At 48.5% G+C, this 13999-nt stretch overlaps 1 protein-coding gene across 2 annotated transcripts in view; it reads right to left on the reverse strand.

The window, feature by feature from the left end:
* The window catches only part of NDST4 (N-deacetylase and N-sulfotransferase 4), a 137781-nt gene that overhangs the window by 48542 nt on the left and 75240 nt on the right, over positions 1-13999 (reverse strand). For both annotated transcript variants that reach the window (XM_082236924.1, XM_082236925.1), the window contains 2 exons: positions 7829-8014; positions 5076-5204 (listed from right to left, as the gene is read on the reverse strand). In XM_082236924.1, coding sequence (XP_082093050.1) covers positions 5076-5204; positions 7829-8014 — 315 coding nt within the window. The remainder of the gene's footprint in view (positions 1-5075; positions 5205-7828; positions 8015-13999) is intronic.

Raw genomic sequence — 13999 nt, forward strand, 5'->3', positions numbered from 1 at the left:
GAAGACACTGAAGAAGCATTTTCTGACACTACACTGTACAGAAGTGTGCTAGGCAAGCTAAACTTCATTGCCAGATGTTCAAGACCTGACATTGCTGTTAGCTGTAATTTGCTAAGCAGACAAGTTAACAATCCTACTGTTAAGGATTGGAAAGCTCTGAAATGCATAGCACGCTATTTGAAAGGCACTATGCATTACAGACTGAGATTTAACAATCAGAAGTCTGGTGGTCTTGAGATTTTTGCAGATGCAAGCTTTGGAAGTGACACTACAGACAGGAAAAGTACGTCTGGAGTTTGCTACATGTACAATCAGGGTCTATTTGATTGGTCATGCAAGAAGCAAACAACAATTAGCTTAAGTACTTGTGAAGCTGAACTGAATGCACTGTCTTATTCACTTAAGGATTGTGAATGGTTGTTACAATTGTGCAAAGACATGAAAATTCCTGTCAAATGTCCAATCCAGGTTTACCAGGACAACAAAGCATGTTTGGCTTTGCTGAATTCGGAAGGTTGTAAGCAAAGCACGAAGCACTTGCAATTGAAGTTGCAACATGCTAGGGAATATATTCAGAAGGGACTCGTAACGGTGTCCTATATGCCAGGTAATGAAATTCCTGCTGATGTATTGTCCAAGATTGTATCAAGGGATCAACACTGTACCTATGTACAGAAGTTGGGTTTGTACTGATATTGTACGAACACGCTGCCCAGTGATGTTCACAGAAAGGGGGAGGATGTTGGTTTCTGCTCTCTTCACTGTGCAGCAAAGTGCTTGTCACAAGACAATGTTTACATTCCACAGTCAGAGCACTGTTGGGTTTTCACACGGGAATGGGAAGCTGGATGTGACGTTACACTGGTTTCCTGTTTTTCACTGTCTCTCTCGGTGTTCGTTATTCCGAGGAGGAGGACGGTTGCTTCTCTGCTCCAGCAGAGGCAAGATGCATGTTTGTAATTTCTCAACAATGAACTGAAAATAAAGCAACTTTAAGCATGTGGCACGTACTGTTCGTCATTCCGTTGTGCACAGGACTCTGCATTATCAACATCCGCAAGGCGCGGGAGCCCGGCGCTGGGCTCCCGCTGCTTGCGGAGAGTTGCCTGTTCTGGGGGCTGGGGTCAGGGAAACCCAGGCTTCCCCCGCCCCAGCCCCGTGCCTGGGGGGGGGGAAATAATTTTTTCCCCTTTATTCCCCCCCAAAAAAACCCTAGGTGCACCTTATGGGACGGTGCATCCTGTAGTGCGAAAAATACGGTAACTTTAACTGTGCAGCTTTTCAAACAGAGGGCTGTCTACAACCACCCTAATAAAGCCCTCAAATTGTAAACAGCATCTTAAAAAGCAAAGACATCACCTTGCCAACAAAGGTCCGTATAGTTAAAGCTATGGTCTTCCCAGTAGTGATGTATGGAAGTGAGAGCTGGACCTTAAAGAAGGCTGATCATCAAAGAATAGATGCTTTTGAATTATGGTGCTGGAGGAGACTCTTGAGAGTCCCATGGACTGCAAGAAGATCAAACCTAACCATTCTTAAGGAAATCAGCCCTGAGTGTTCACTGGTAGGACAGATCCTGAAGCTGAGACTCCAATACTTTGGCCACCTCATGAGAAGAGAAGACTCCCTGGAAAAGACCCTGATGTTGGGAAAGATTGAGGGCACAAGGAGAAGGGGACGACATAGGATGAGATGGTTGGACAGTGTTCTCGAAGCTACCAACATGAGTTTGACCAAACTGCAGAAAGCAGTGGAAGACAGGAATGCCTGGCATGCTCTGGTCCATGGGGTCATGAAGAGTCGGACACGACTAAACAACAACAACAAAGAGCTGTTAGAAGGTTGGTGGTGGTAATGTATTGCCAATGTTCATTGCTTAAAGAGTTAATTAAAGGTTCATCTGCTTTAAGCCTTTTGTTCCAGCTAATGGTGTGCCTTACCAGTTTGAAAGGGGCTCATCCAGAAGAACCACCCAAGGCAATCAAAAGTGTACACGGGTTAGAAAATAAAAACTGAATAAAGAAGTCATGGAGATCATATATATTTTTAAGTGCTGTATTACAAAGTTTGAAAAAATTCTGTACCAGGAAGTATATAAAGGGAGTGGCATTTTGCACATGGTGCCATGTTGCCAAGAACAGCTTTTTTTTAGTGGGATTTTGAAGGAATTTGCAAACAAACAAACAAGCTTGCAGCTATTCATATTAAGCTTGTTTGGTAAATCGTTGGTGGGACAATCATGCAACCTTTTAGCTCAAGTTAATTATCTCTTAATTGGCACTTGTCTCAAGGCTATTCTGAAGTGAGCCTTTATTAACTTATTGTGCTCCTTGTGAGAGAAGCTGTGTGAATAATATATTAATGTGAGGGTATCTGCTGAGGGGGAAATCTGGGAAAATTATTGGCTTGATGTTGCCTATAGCTCTTGCTGTTTTCTATCTATCATTGCTCAACCTACCTCTGAACATAAGTAAAAGAGAGGACGAGAGGAATCAAAGCAGCCCTAAATGGGCCAGGTTCGCTTTCCTGTGATTGGTCACCTTGTGTCAGGTGACCTTACCCCTTCCCCTTGTGGAAATTCCTTTCAGACTCTCCTTCAGGTAAAGGGTGGTGGTGAAACAAATTCATCCCTGCTCATGGCAGGAATGCTATTCTCCTATATAACATGATAACCTGAAACCAGGCTCCAATACATTAGATTTGTTTATGTCAGTGTTTCCCAACCTTTTTCCAACTGTGGCTCCCTTTCGACCTTGTTTCCTTCCTATGCCCCCCATGGGTGTAGCCAAGGGGGGCAGCTGACTCCCATAAGTAAAAATCAATACAAATCAATACATATTTGAGTTTCTGCCCCCCCCCCAACAAAAGCCTGCTCCGTAAAAAAAATCCTGGCTATACTTATGTACCCTCCCCTGTCCTACCTGTAGGAAGGTAGCTATTTAAATATTTTCTTTGAAATAGAACATGTTTTATTTATAATTTTTATAATTTATACAAAATACAACTGCATAAAATGATAGGAACAGAATGAAATATTTCTGAATCAGGAAAACGGAATCATGGAGCTGGAAAAGACCCCAAGGGTCATCTTTCTAGTGCAACCCCCTGCAATGTAGAAAACTCATCTAAAGCATCCATGTAAGATGGCCATCTAACCTCTCCTTAAAAGCCTCCAAGGAAGGAGAGTCCAGAACCTCCCGAGGGAGATCCATCTTTTAGTTTGGACTTCATATCCCGCCTTTCACTCCCTTTAAGGAGTCTCAAAGTGGCTAACAATCTCCTTTTCTTCCTCCCCCACAACAAACACTCTGTGGGGTGAGTGAAGCTGAGAGACGTCAGAGAAGTGTGACTAGCCCAGCAGCTGCATGTGGAGGAGCAGGAATGCGAACCCGGTTCCCCAGATTATGAGTCCACCGCTCTTAACCACTACACCACGCTGGCTCTTCCACGTATTATAAAAAGTAAACATATATATCTTCCATGTATTATAAAAAGTAAACAGCACTTATTTGACCGGGAAACCTACAGATGAAGTCCAAAAGGCTCACGGGGAGTTCTGTATATATAGGAGAATTTTAAAAAGCAGGTGGTCCTCACTGACCTGGTGCAAAAAGGTCTTGTCATCCAGAGGAGCCCTGGCTGCCTAGATAAAACACCATAGCCCCACAGACCATTACCTGGAAGTAAGGCCCACTGAACTCAGTGCGGCTTTCTTCTGAGTAGACACTTTGTTATTTACGAGATGCAAGTCAGCAGCACCAGACAACCCCACTTGGCTATACACTGAGGTGGATATCACCCTGCACCTTGCAGAGTCAGACCCAGGCTGCCACTGGGCAGCAGCAACAAGCAGCTCTGGCTCGCCCAGCCCTACCCATTGCCACCCCCCCCACTGCACTTACCTGACCTGGGGGTTCTGGATCATGGGCTCTACTGGTCAAAATGGGAGCCTCAGTGATTGCCCTCTACTGCCGGAAATGCACTAGGCCCTGGTGGGTCACCCCCTTACCTACTTGTGATTGGCCAAGTGGTTAGCCAGCCAATCAGGATTTTTTTTTATTTTAAAAAATGATCCCCCCTCCTTCACTTTTCACTTCTCTCTGTGGGCCCCTAGCCTCATATTGTGGCCCTTTATTTACACAATTTTCACCTGTGGCCCCCTTGGAATATCCTGGGCTCCCCTGTTGGGAAACACTGGTTTATGTTTTGCTTTGCTACCCATAATGGAGAAATATACAGATTTATTCTGTTACTTTATGTGGGTGGTTCCTGCAACATACTTCCATTATGTTCAGGTCTCTCCCAGTCTTTTAGTTCCTGTTAAGCTTTCTGCTTGGGTGTATTTCCTACAATACAAAATTCTAAATACCTGGACTTTATTCAGTCTAGGAAGAAAGAGTGGGCACTTCTACAGGGCAGGAAAACACATACTCAAATTTGGATTTTTTATGAACATAATATCACTGGAAATGGAGACACAATGTTGCAGAATATATTGTAATGTGTCTGTTGTGTTAATAGAAGGAGTTTAAATGAAATAAATTCAGGACTAGGCACATATCCAAATGAAATATTAGTGTAGCATAGAAACTGAGGATGCAATCCTATGCATACATACCGGGAAGTCAATCCTAGTGAATTCAAAACTTCTACGTAGACACACCCTAAGACAAACCATGAATTCCTTGGTTTGAATGCCGTGCTATGAACTCACTAGAGGATATTAGGGAAGCCAGACTTAGCTCAGTTCTTCCACCCCACCTTGTATCTGTAAAAAGGGGGTCATAATACTGAAATGGAATTAGATCATTATGACAAAATGTTGCATGTGAAGTGTTTTGAATAAGTGGCATTTAAATACTACAATATCATACCACCATATATTGAGATCTTTTATATATAGCACCATTCAAAAATCTAATATGACACAGTGATTGTACTGGATGCAGCTGTTCCATATAATGAAGCTCATATTAGTCTCAGACCAAACTGATTTTATTTGTGCTTTGGAATGAAAACCACCACCACCACATCAGTTATACTATAATTGTATAACAACAAAAGGAAGTACATACGGGGTTGAGAAGGATGGTAAGAAACAGTTCACCTCCTCGTATACTTTTGTCTAGTTCTTGAGGCCCTCCAGGGTATTCTTTGTAGAAAATTGTGTGGGTGAAAAGCCCACACGTCTGTCGAGGGAGCACCTGAAAATAAAGACAAAAAAGATCTATATGTGTGTGTTTTCTCCTTGTCCTAGATCCCCTGATAATTGAAGTTCTGCTATTATGTCATAGATTTATTTTTTCTGATCTAAGAAAGGGCCAGATCCAGCTGAGGGGAAGGAGGTATTAATTGCATTAAAAACTCTCCCTAATTAATTCACTTCAATCCTGGGCCTAATCTTTAAGCACAAAATTTCATGGGATCTAATACCAATTTGACTAAATCAGTTAGTTTAATAGATGTAAAAGCTTTTGATCAACTAAAATGGTGCCATGGACTAAACAGAAACTGTATATCATTTTTCATTTAATTTTTTTTTACTATAAATACTTATATAAACTGCAGCTACTGAGTGCAGTCTTAGAGGATATCTTCCACTTTGTCTCTTGTGCAGGTAGAAACACCTAATATGGAACCTGCTACAACACATATATGTATATTAAACAAGCAAACAAACCCTATAACTCTCTTTGTTACTTACACAAAGGGGCAAATGTGGTGAGTAGTTGTGTGGAACTTGCAACCCCTTTCACCATGCTTCTCCTCTTCATACAACTAACACCTGTACAGGGCTTGTGTGGAAAGAAGGCTTTGGGGATCGTTGTTTTTCTTAACCATTAAGTGGCATATAAATATTATGAAACAAATAAGTAAGTAAGTAAGTAAGTAGGACGCGGATGGTGCTGTGGGTTAAACCACAGAGCCTAGGGCTTGCCGATCAGAAGGTCGGCGGTTCGAATCCCAGCGACGGGGTGAGCTCCCGTTGCTCGGTCCCTGCTCCTGCCAACCTAGCAGTTCGAAAGCATGTCAAAGTGCAAGTAGATAAATAGGTACCACTCCGGCGGGAAGGTAAACAGCATTTCCGTGTGCTGCTCTGGTTCACCAGAAGCGGCTTAGTCATGCTGGCCACATGACCTGGAAGCTGTCTGCGGACAAGCGTTGGCTCCCTCGGCCTATAGAGCGAGATGAGCGTGCAACCCCAGAGTCGGTCAGAGGTCCCTTTACCTTTACCTAAGTAAGTCAATAAGTACTGTAGAGCCCAGCTGGATTAGACCAATGGTCCATTTAGTCCATTCTATTTTCCTACATTGTCAAGCCAGATGCCTATGGAGGTGAAGGCAATAACCTTCCATTGTTGGTCCTAAGCAGCTAGGATTCAGTGACACATTGCTTCTGATCTTGGTGTCTCCATATAGCTAACATGGTTAGTAACCATGCATTTGCCCAAATCCCCTTTCAAAGCCATCTAAGCTAGTGATCACTACCACATATTGTCATCATCCCCTTGCTGATATTCAGAGTACGTACATTACAGCATGGTCTGAATCACCCTGGTGTTAGTGACATAGTGTTAGTACATAGTGTTAGTGACACCATAGAGTACGTAGATGCCCTGAGCATCCTCACAAGTAGCTATTTGTATTTCCATCTTCCAATGTATGTAGTTCTTTTTCAACACAAATAAACCTCTGGCCATAACTGCTTCCGCAAACAGCGCAGATAGTGTAGATATAAATGGTTTTTCATGAAAAGGTAATCCTCTTTACTTCTGCTGAAAGGTTTGAAACCACTTCTTTAAGTCAAAACTTTCAACCACAGAAGCATTATGGGAACTGCAATAGTGTGTTTGTTTCTGTGGCTCAACTTTCTCCATTTCAGAAACCAATAAAGGGCTCAAAATACATGTTGGTAATCAATTCACCTGTTTCCAGAAAGAAACTACCCTTAATTAAACATATTGAGCCATATTTCCTACTGGTATAGTACTGATGGCATGTAATAAGTGTTTCTGATTTCCATATGCCTAAAAGTTCCTTGACATTTCATTTGGAGATAATGTTAATCTGTGGTCCCCCCCCCCTTTCTCCAATCTGTTCTTCTTGCTAGTTTGGTTAGTACAGCTGCCAGCTAGCCAGAGCCTTTTTTCCTCAGTGATGGGCCAAGTTAATCTAGGTAAACATGACCTAGGACCAACAGCTTTGACCTCATGCCATGACATTCAGTGGAAAATTTAAGCAGCTGTCCTCTCTGTACCTTGGCTGGGAATTGCTTCACTTTTATGCAATGGTGACTGTTGCTTGAACCCTGTCACAGCACACTGGCAGGAGAAATATGCAGCCCATCTGAGTTTGTTGACAACATGGATAAAGTATGTTGTTATCCTATACAGAAGGGCAGCCAGAGGAATAGCTCTGAGGTATAATCATGCTCCCTGTCTGAATGTTCCCTTTCTTTCCAAAGCATGATCCAGAGGCATTTAAAATTTTATGCAAAATAAATCAGTAATTTTGCCTATAGTCAAACCTATGTAAAGCGTTTCATGCAAACTGAAGGATTTTATTTTTTTGCACTTATTAATTAAAGAAATTTGTAGGTTGGATATTCTTTTCAAGTGCCCTCCCAGTTTCTAGTGAAAGCACAGAAGGGAACTGAACCACCAGCTGGGATTGCAAAATGTACAATTCAAGTGTGGCAGCTTCTTAAAGTTCTCTGTCACTGGTGGTTTTTAAAGACCACTTTTAAAACTCCAAGCAATGTGAATAATAGCATTGCTTTAGTCATTTTTACCAAGATACGATTATGAAGTAATGGAAATGCAATGTACCATGATGCCATTGTGGATGAAGCCCCGCCTGTACCGTGCAGGTTTCAGATGAGGGTACTCTTCAGTGCTGGTGACTTTAATACCCCAGACTTTCTTCCAGGCTTCATAAAGCTGAATATGAACAGGGTAGACGCCAGAATGGTGTGGAGCCACTGCATAGCCCATGTCAGTTGGAATACCATGTTCCTGGAGACGAAAAACAGAGAACACTACTCCTTGTAGGACAATACTATAAAATGTCAACAAGTTTATCATTAGAGAAAGCAGTGGTCAATGATGTGTAAGCATTCATTCCAAACTGCACCACTTTGGGGAGAAATATCACCTGTTTCTTACCCTACTTATTTTGTCTATCACTTTCCAATCATTTGCTAGTCGGTGTGTTTCCAAATATAAGGAAGGTTCTATAGCAGGAGGACTGAGCAGAGGCAGAAGGGTCAACCAGGGGATCCACAACTGCTTGACAGACTTTGTTGCAAGCCCCTCTAGCCAGGAAGCAGCACCAGGTGTCACATCAAATGACTCACCAATGGTGCTTTGCAAGCCACTCTCCAGTTTTGCTAGTACAATATCTACAGCTTGCCCCCACACCCAGAAAAAAAGCCTCAGGTGGTAAAGAAGGCTATTGTCAGGGGTTCAGGAGCAGAGACGCAGAGAAGGGAGGAAGCAGAGAGCGAGGGGGAGGAATCCGAAGGGAAAATGAGTGATGATGACGACCCGAGATCTCCAAGCCTAAGCAGTGAGTCAGAGGACTCCCAAAAGGGAGCCCCAGTGAGCAGAGCAAGGGGGGGATCCGGGGGGACACCCCAGGAGGAAGGGAACAGAGGAGATTCAGAGAGCAGCAGCTGGAAGTCGGGACCCACGCTCATAACTGAGGGCGGCAGCAGCTGGAAGTCGGGACCCACGCTCAAGACTGAGAGCAGCAGGGAGGAAGGTAGCCAGGCATCGGGTTCCGGAGGCTGTCAGCAGGAGGGAGGGCACGAGTCAGGGGTGGTCACGCCCTCCTCAGAGAGCGAGGCAACGGTTAAGAGGAAAGTAGAGAGTTGGGCGCGCGCGCCAAGTTCAAATGCAGCGGAAGCTGGAGCAGTAAGCAGCCCGGAGAGTGAGCCAGGTCCTAAAGCCCGCCGCAAGGAGGCAGAAGGATCAGGGGGGTCAGCGTCAGAGGAGAGTAGAAGGGAGGAGGCCCAGGGGGGCAGAAGGACCCAGAGACGTAGGGAGAGGCGAAGGAGGTGGAGCAAGGCTAGGGTATTAAGCTGGTGTGCAAGAGGCGGGGACTCAGACGGGTCTTCGCCGACCTAGGGCAGAAGGTGTAGAGCTGCACGCTGCAGTTCGGAAATGAAACCTGTAACTTAATAAAGACTCTTATAAAGTGAACGCTGGCGGACTTGGTCCTATGTGAGCTGGGACTGGGTGGCAGCTCTGACAGTAAGACCCGTCTCAGTAAAAGCTTCGGACACCTGATATCTCGCAGCGGAGAGAGAGGCAGCTGGAGGAGGGGATCGGTGTTTGGGAGCAAGCTCACGACGGTTAGCAGAGATGACGGAAGCAGAGAAAGTTGCAGCGCTGCAACAGGCAGTTACCCAATTGAACGCGGAGGTACTGGCATCCAAGAAGAGGGAGGAGGATGCGGCAGCCGCCTACAGAGATCTCCACGCCAGGTTTGAAGCATGGGTTAAACACGGGCAGCCAGGACCCAGACCGGAGGGGGTTGGGTTGGCACGGAGAGCAGGAGGGCTTGTGGCTCACTTCGATGGGAATTTACAACAGTACCCCAATTTTCGAGCAGACGTAATGTGCGCACTGCAACTGCTGGCAAAAGACTTTAGAGATGAGGAAGAGAAAGTGGGGTTCATACTATCCCATTTGCATGGGGATGCTAAAGCGTGGCTACGCAATTTGTGGAGGGATAAAGATCCGGCGCTTCAGAATGCAGATGCCTTTATCAAAGCGATGGATGCGTGTTTTTTGTCTACTATTGATGTGGATCTTGCCCGACGGGAGATTCATGGACTGAAACAAGGGAGGGCAAGCGTCCGGCAGTACCATGCCCGCTTTTTTGCGCTGGTCAGTGCCTTAGAGTGGGACCGGGATTCGCCCCCTGTCAGAGACCTGTTCTGGGAGGGTCTAAGCTCAGCGGTCAAGGATGAAATTGCAAGGGGGGAGAGGCCCCGAAGCACGCAGGAGGTGGTCCAAAGGGCGCTGACTGTGGGGGTGAGGCTGGAAGAACGTCCCTGGTGCAGAGATGAAGGACGTGGAGGGCGCGAAGCAGCGAGAAGTTTCTCTTTCGTTCCAAGAGAAGCAGCGCGTGCGCAATCCACACCTCCGCCAGGAGGGGGAGGGGAACCGATGGAGGTTGGAGGTGCAAGGGCTCAGTCAGCAGCCAGAGCCCAAGCACCGACAGCAGTGAAAGCGAAGCCTCCTAGAGGGAACAGGAAGTGTTACATCTGCGAGGATCCAGGCCATTTGGCGAAAGAGTGTCCCCGGAGGCTCCACAAGCACACTGCAGCCTCGGCAATGGTGACTGCAGCAACGCAGCAAGGAGAACCACAGCAGGGAAACGACGATGTCTGGCTGGAGACAGAGGCACTGGGGCCCAGCCAGACGCATCAGTGAAGCAGTCCCCAGCGATCTTGCAACCCACGGACCCCCTCCCACCCAAACCAGTAGTGCAGCTCACAGCATCTCTCCAGCTACCCGATGGCGTCACTATCGAAGTGCCGCTTTCTGTGGATTCTGGAAGCAACGCAGACTTTATAGCGCAGGATTTTGTGGAGCAGCACGCTATACAGCTACTGCCTGCCACTCTGCCCCTGCAAGTCGTCACAGTGGATGGCAGAGAGTTGCTAGGGGGGCAGGTGGTGAAGCAAACGCCACCGATGGTGATGCGCCTTGGCAACCACAGGGAAGTCATCAGTTTTAATGTCACCCAACTGTCGGACACGCCCATTGTGTTGGGCATGAGTTGGCTGGACAGGCACAGTCCGACACTGGCTTGGTACCAGAGACAGCTGATCTTCGGCTCCTCTTATTGCGCAGAACACTGCATCCTGCCCAGACAGGAGGGAGAGGAGGAGGAATCACAACTGCAGTTGGGAACGTTGCAAGCAGTCCCCCACAAATACGCGGACTTTTTGGAGGTCTTCTGCGAGAAAGAGGCTGACAAGCTACCACCGCACAGGCAATATGACTGCAAGATTGACCTCCTACCAGGGGCGACGCTGCCGAAAGGGAAGCTGTATTCCATGTCTGAGGACGAATTACAGGAACTCAAACAGTTCATAGATCACAATTTGCAGCGCGGTTTCATCCGGGAGTCCAGGGCAGTAGGGGGCAGTCCTGTTTTCTTCGTGAAGAAGAAGGACACGCCCCAGAAAAGACTGGTGGTGGATTTTCGCCTCTTAAACAAGATGACCAAGCCTTCTGATTTCCCCATGCCCAGGATTGACGACCTGCTAGCGACGGTGCGCAAGGGACGCGTGTTCACCAAGTTGGACCTGCGAGGTGCGTACAATCTCATCCGCATGAGGGAGGGCGATGAGTGGAAGACAGCCATGTTCACGCCTCTGGGCACCTACGAATACAGAGTGATGCCGTTTGGATTGCAAAACGGTTCTCACTGTTTCCAAGCTTTCATGCATCATGTGTTGGCGGGACTCCTTTACAAGAAGTGCGTCTGCTTTCTGGATGACATCCTGATATTCTCCGACTCGCAGCAAGCCCATGACCAAGATGTTCGGGAGGTGCTGAAGAGGCTGCAGCAGCATAGACTGTACGCCAAACTGGAGAAGTGCCAGTTCGACACGACGGAGGTGGATTTCTTGGGTTACAAGTTGTCGGACAAGGGGCTAGCCATGGACAGCGCCAAGGTTCGTGCGGTGTTGGATTGGAAGAGCCCGCGCAATCGGAAGGAGGTCCAGCGGTTTGTCGGCTTCGCCAACTTCTATCGCAAGTTTATCAAGGGGTTCGCGATGCAGACGGCGGCCATTACGGACACGCTAAGCTCCAAGAAAAAGAAATTCATCTGGACGGAGCAGGCGGAGCAGTCCTTTCAGGCACTCAAGCGTCTCTTCGCGTCGGAAGAGCAACTGCTGCATATCGACCCCAGCAAACCGATGCGGGTAGAGACAGACGCGTCCGATAGAGCAGTGGGAGCTGTCCTGCTGCAAAGGGACCCACAGGGGGTCTGGAGGCCGGGAGCGTTCTACTCCAGAAAGCTCAGCAAGTCGGAGCAGAACTACACCATCTGGGACAGGGAGTTGCTGGCCATTCATGCAGCTTTCAAGGCATGGAGGCACTTCCTGATCGGCGCCAAGCACACGGTGCAGGTCTGCACGGATCACAAGAATCTGGAGCACTGGCGCACGGCTCAGTTCCTGAACCAGAGGCAGATACGTTGGGCGGAGTTCTTTGCTGACTTCAATTTCCGAATAGAGTACATCCCAGGCGACACCAACGTCATGGCGGATGCACTGTCCCGCAAACCGCAATACCTCGAAGAGGCGAAGCCAGCGGCAGCCATGCACATCTTCGCGCCAACAGCGTGGGCGTGCGCTTCAGCCACAGTAGACCTGGATGCGGTGCGGCGGGCGTTGCAGGACGACTCCTTCGCGCGGGCGAAGATGGCAGAGGTGCACAAGGGCACGGCGAAGGGCGACGAGTTCCAGATACGAGACGGCTTGCTCTTACGTAAAGGGGCCATCTACGTGCCGGGAGACGAACTTCGCGCCAGGGTACTGCAGCAGCTGCACGACGCACCCACGGCCGGGCACTTTGGCACGGAAAAAACGGTGGAATTAGTCGCAAGGGACTTTTGGTGGCCCAGACTGAGAGGGGAAGTCGCGGACTACGTTGCGAGGTGCGACACCTGCCAGAGGGCCAAACCGGTGCACAAACCACCGGCGGGACTGCTGGAACCGCTGCAAACGCCGTTTGAACCGTGGGAGAGAGTGGCCCTAGACTTTGTTACGGATCTACCCAGCTCGAGAGGCAAGACAGCTGTACTAGTGGTGGTGGACTTGTTCACCAAGATGGCACATTTCATTCCGTGTGCGAAGGTGGCCACGGCAGAACAAACCGCCAAACTGTTCATAGATCACGTGTTCAAAGTGCATGGTCTGCCGCGGTCTATCCTGTCCGACCGCGGGCGCCAGTTCGTCTCGAATTTCTGGCAGAAGCTGATGAGTTTTCTAAATGTCAAGGTCGATCTGGCATCAGCAAGACACCCGCAGACCAACGGGCAAGCAGAGAGGGTCAATGCCATCATGCAGCAGTACCTGAGATGCTATGCCAATCAACAACCTGCGACCTGGGTGGATTACCTGCCGCTCGCCGAGTTCGCTTACAACAACACGAAGCACGTGTCCACAGGGGTGACGCCGTTCTTCGCCAACAATGGGAGGAATCCCAGAACCTTCCCGGGACGGGAGAGAGTGGGGGACGGAGAACCACAGACGGCGGACGCGTTCGCGTCAGAGTTGCAGGCGGTACACGATCAACTCAGACGGCAGCTGGAGCTAGCTAAGCACGCCTACAAGGTGCAAGCTGACAAGCACAGGCGGGTTGGCGAAGAGATCCAAGTGGGAGACTGGGTCTGGTTGGCAGCCCACGCAGTGCCGACCAGGTCACTAGCCAAGAAGAAGTTGGGGCACAAGCAAATTGGTCCGTACCAAGTCGAAGCACAGATCAACCCGGTAGCCTTCCGACTGGCGCTGCCGGAGGGTTCCAGAATGCATCCGGTGTTCCACAGGTCGGTGCTCACTCCCTACAAGGCACCTCACAGATTCCAGGAGCCAGGGACGGCACCGAGTCCGTTCCGGGAGCGGACGGAGACGCGAGGGGTGACGCAGCAAGACCCCATCAACGAGGTCACGGAGATTTTGGACTCCAGATGGGGAGAAGAGGGAGTCGAATACCTCCTAGCCAGAGAGGGCACCCGGGCCAGCGCCAATAGCTGGGTGCCAGACTACGCTTTGGAGGAACCCCTGCTCAAGGACGAGTTTCATGCCCTTTTCCCACACAGACCCATGCCAGCGAGCTTCTTCGACGACTGGCTGTTCACGCCCACACTTTCTTCCAGCACGTTCCATGGATTCGACTCGGACGGGGAACCCGCACTGAGCACCCGTTCCCCAGAAGGATCGCCGGCGGGTTCGGCGTCGGACACCTCGTATT

This window comes from Podarcis vaucheri (assembly GCF_965113315.1).
Source record: "Podarcis vaucheri genome assembly, chromosome: 9".
Classification (NCBI taxonomy): domain Eukaryota; kingdom Metazoa; phylum Chordata; class Lepidosauria; order Squamata; family Lacertidae; genus Podarcis; species Podarcis vaucheri.